The sequence below is a fragment of the Adiantum capillus-veneris genome, chromosome 13 (genome assembly GCF_014529385.1).
Source record: "Adiantum capillus-veneris isolate H3 chromosome 13, ASM1452938v2, whole genome shotgun sequence".
NCBI classification, from domain to species: Eukaryota; Viridiplantae; Streptophyta; class Polypodiopsida; order Polypodiales; family Pteridaceae; genus Adiantum; species Adiantum capillus-veneris.
The window spans coordinates 159435029-159437295 of record NC_140943.1 but is presented as its reverse complement, the minus strand read 5'-3'; the positions used below and the strand labels follow the sequence as shown (position 1 = coordinate 159437295).

Here is a 2267-nt window from a genome sequence, read left to right as displayed (position 1 = left end):
TCAAGAGGGGTCATGAGCTTTGAAGGCAAGCGACGCGGCTGTCAACGCGGTTGCAATCTCCCCTGCAAGGTCAGAGCCTGCTTTGCTTGCGTCCACCCAAAAAACACTGCGAGGTGTGTCCATGTCCTCTTGCCTCTCCCAACATGCATGATCTGAATTGGGATCACCAACCTACACAAATTGAACCATAAGTTCATATGCCAAACACATACATTTGGGCCTTGGCATAGTAAAGCACTAGTACATCCCATGACACTTGGCGCTCACAGCACGCGCGCGCGCACACACACACACATGTTGAGCTCATAGAGGGTCCAAATGTGCTAGACACTGCTGGCCCACAGTCTATGTGAGCATATATCACATCAGATCTACTTGAACATATATCACATCAGACTTGCTGGTAGTCTTGAGGAGGTAGTCAGTAGCCCAACAAACAGTGGCGAGCGCATTTTCAAGCTCTCCGACAGAACCCATTTCAGCACCATACTCCTCCACTCCCCATGACAACATAGTGGTGGCAAAGGCCATACAGAAGCTGAATTTAACCCCGTCTCCGGCATCATAGTAGCCACCAACCAAGTCCACTTGCATTTGCATACGCATATAATCAGTGCTAAGCATGTCATTGTTGAGCCATTTTTTGATGTCTTATCATGGTGTGTGTATGCGGGCGTTTGTGCAGACCGCATGCAAATAATAATGATTGAGAACTTCCCCCAACCAATCTCTCTCTCTCTCTCTCTCTCTCTCTCTCTCTCTCTCTCTCTCTCTCTCTCTCTCTCAGAGTGTGTTTGTATGTGTGTCAGTTTCAACATCATCCCCTTTGTCCTATAGCTTGACAGTAGCAAGTGTATGTGTGTGTTAGAGCCGGCTCGTCTAGTCCCATAAAAAATAGAGCTGAAGTTGTTGCTTTTGTGTGAGGGCCTACGAAATCAAAGACAGTTGCACCCTGCAAAATCAAAGACAGTAGCGAAAATCATAGATAGTTGCACCCTGCGAAGTTGCCCATAGCGAGGCTGCCCATTGCTTACTTCTAGCTATAGCGAAAGCAAAGACATTTGTTGCCTGCAATACTTGCTGCGATACTTCAATTCCTGTAGGGAAAGCAAAGACATTTGTAGCCTGCAATACTTGTTGCGATACTTCAATTCCTGTAGGGAAAGCAAAGACACAAGCATGTATTTTACCCTGCGAGGTTGCCCATAGCAATATCGTCATGATGTTCCGCCTACCCTCCAGAATGTATCATGAACCTCTCTCTAGCCATCCGCGCCGGCGCGGATCACTAGAGGGAGATGTGTTGCACCCTGTGGAGCTGCGCGCCTTGGTCACAGGTAGAAATATCATCGTCCGGCTTTTCCCACCTTCCAAAATGCAATATGAACTTAAAAAAAACTCTCTAGCCATACGCGCCGGCGTGGATGGCTAGAGGGAGTTAGGACTTTCTTAAGAGCTGACTCCTACCTAGGGGGATTGGCAATAGTGGGGAAATGATCACCAGTCGCACCTAGAAAAAAATTATGGGCACCCCCTATTGGGCATTGACGACGTTAGTGGGGATGTCGTGGTATTTAGTCAACACTATGCATGATGGAGCTGATGGTTGTATTGTCTTGTGGGTGACTACCATGGGTCTATACCTTGCACTTTCCTTCAAGGGTGAATCTAGGCTTATCTTGGATATAGCTAGGTATATTTTTTAGTCGTATAGCGGACATGCAAACTTCACATTGTGAAGTTTTTGTCTGAGTTACGACCAATTGATATTGTGGTAATTCTTTCTATCTTTTGTGGTGCGTATGCCCTATCAACTACCTCATTTTTGTGCTAATTTTTAATTTATTTTATGCTTCTTTTAGTGATAGGCTTCATTGTGGCTGGGCCTGCCCTTAATCTTTGGAGTCATGACAGAAACTCAGCACGTTGAACTTTGTGTTGATGTATGCTCCTGTGTGTGCGTGTGGTGTGTGTTGTGATGGGGAGTATATGTTAGTACCTAGTTCTACACCCACTATTGGGCACTGGCGACGTTAGTGGGGATGTTGTGGTATTTAGTCAATACTATGCATGATGGAGCTGATGATTATATTGTCTTGCGGGTGACTACCATGGGTCTATACCTTGCACTTTCCTTCAAGGGTGAATCTGGGATTATCCTGGATTCATCTAAGTATATATGACTCAGCGGGTGCATTCATATTGTACATGCCACAACGTCCCAACATCGACATTCCTTTTTACAATAGCCTTGCATTTAGCCTGTT

At 45.7% G+C, this 2267-nt stretch overlaps 1 protein-coding gene across 1 annotated transcript; it reads right to left on the bottom strand.

Annotated features, from left to right (window-relative positions):
- Positions 1–606, bottom strand: LOC147445177 (endoglucanase 1-like). The gene is made up of 2 exons (XM_086528177.1): positions 376–606; positions 1–171 (listed from the first exon to the last, which is right to left on the bottom strand). The coding sequence occupies exons 1-2, from the start codon at positions 604–606 to the stop codon at positions 1–3; spliced, it is 402 nt and encodes a 133-aa protein (XP_086384303.1).
- Between the last annotated feature and the right edge of the window lie 1661 nt (positions 607–2267).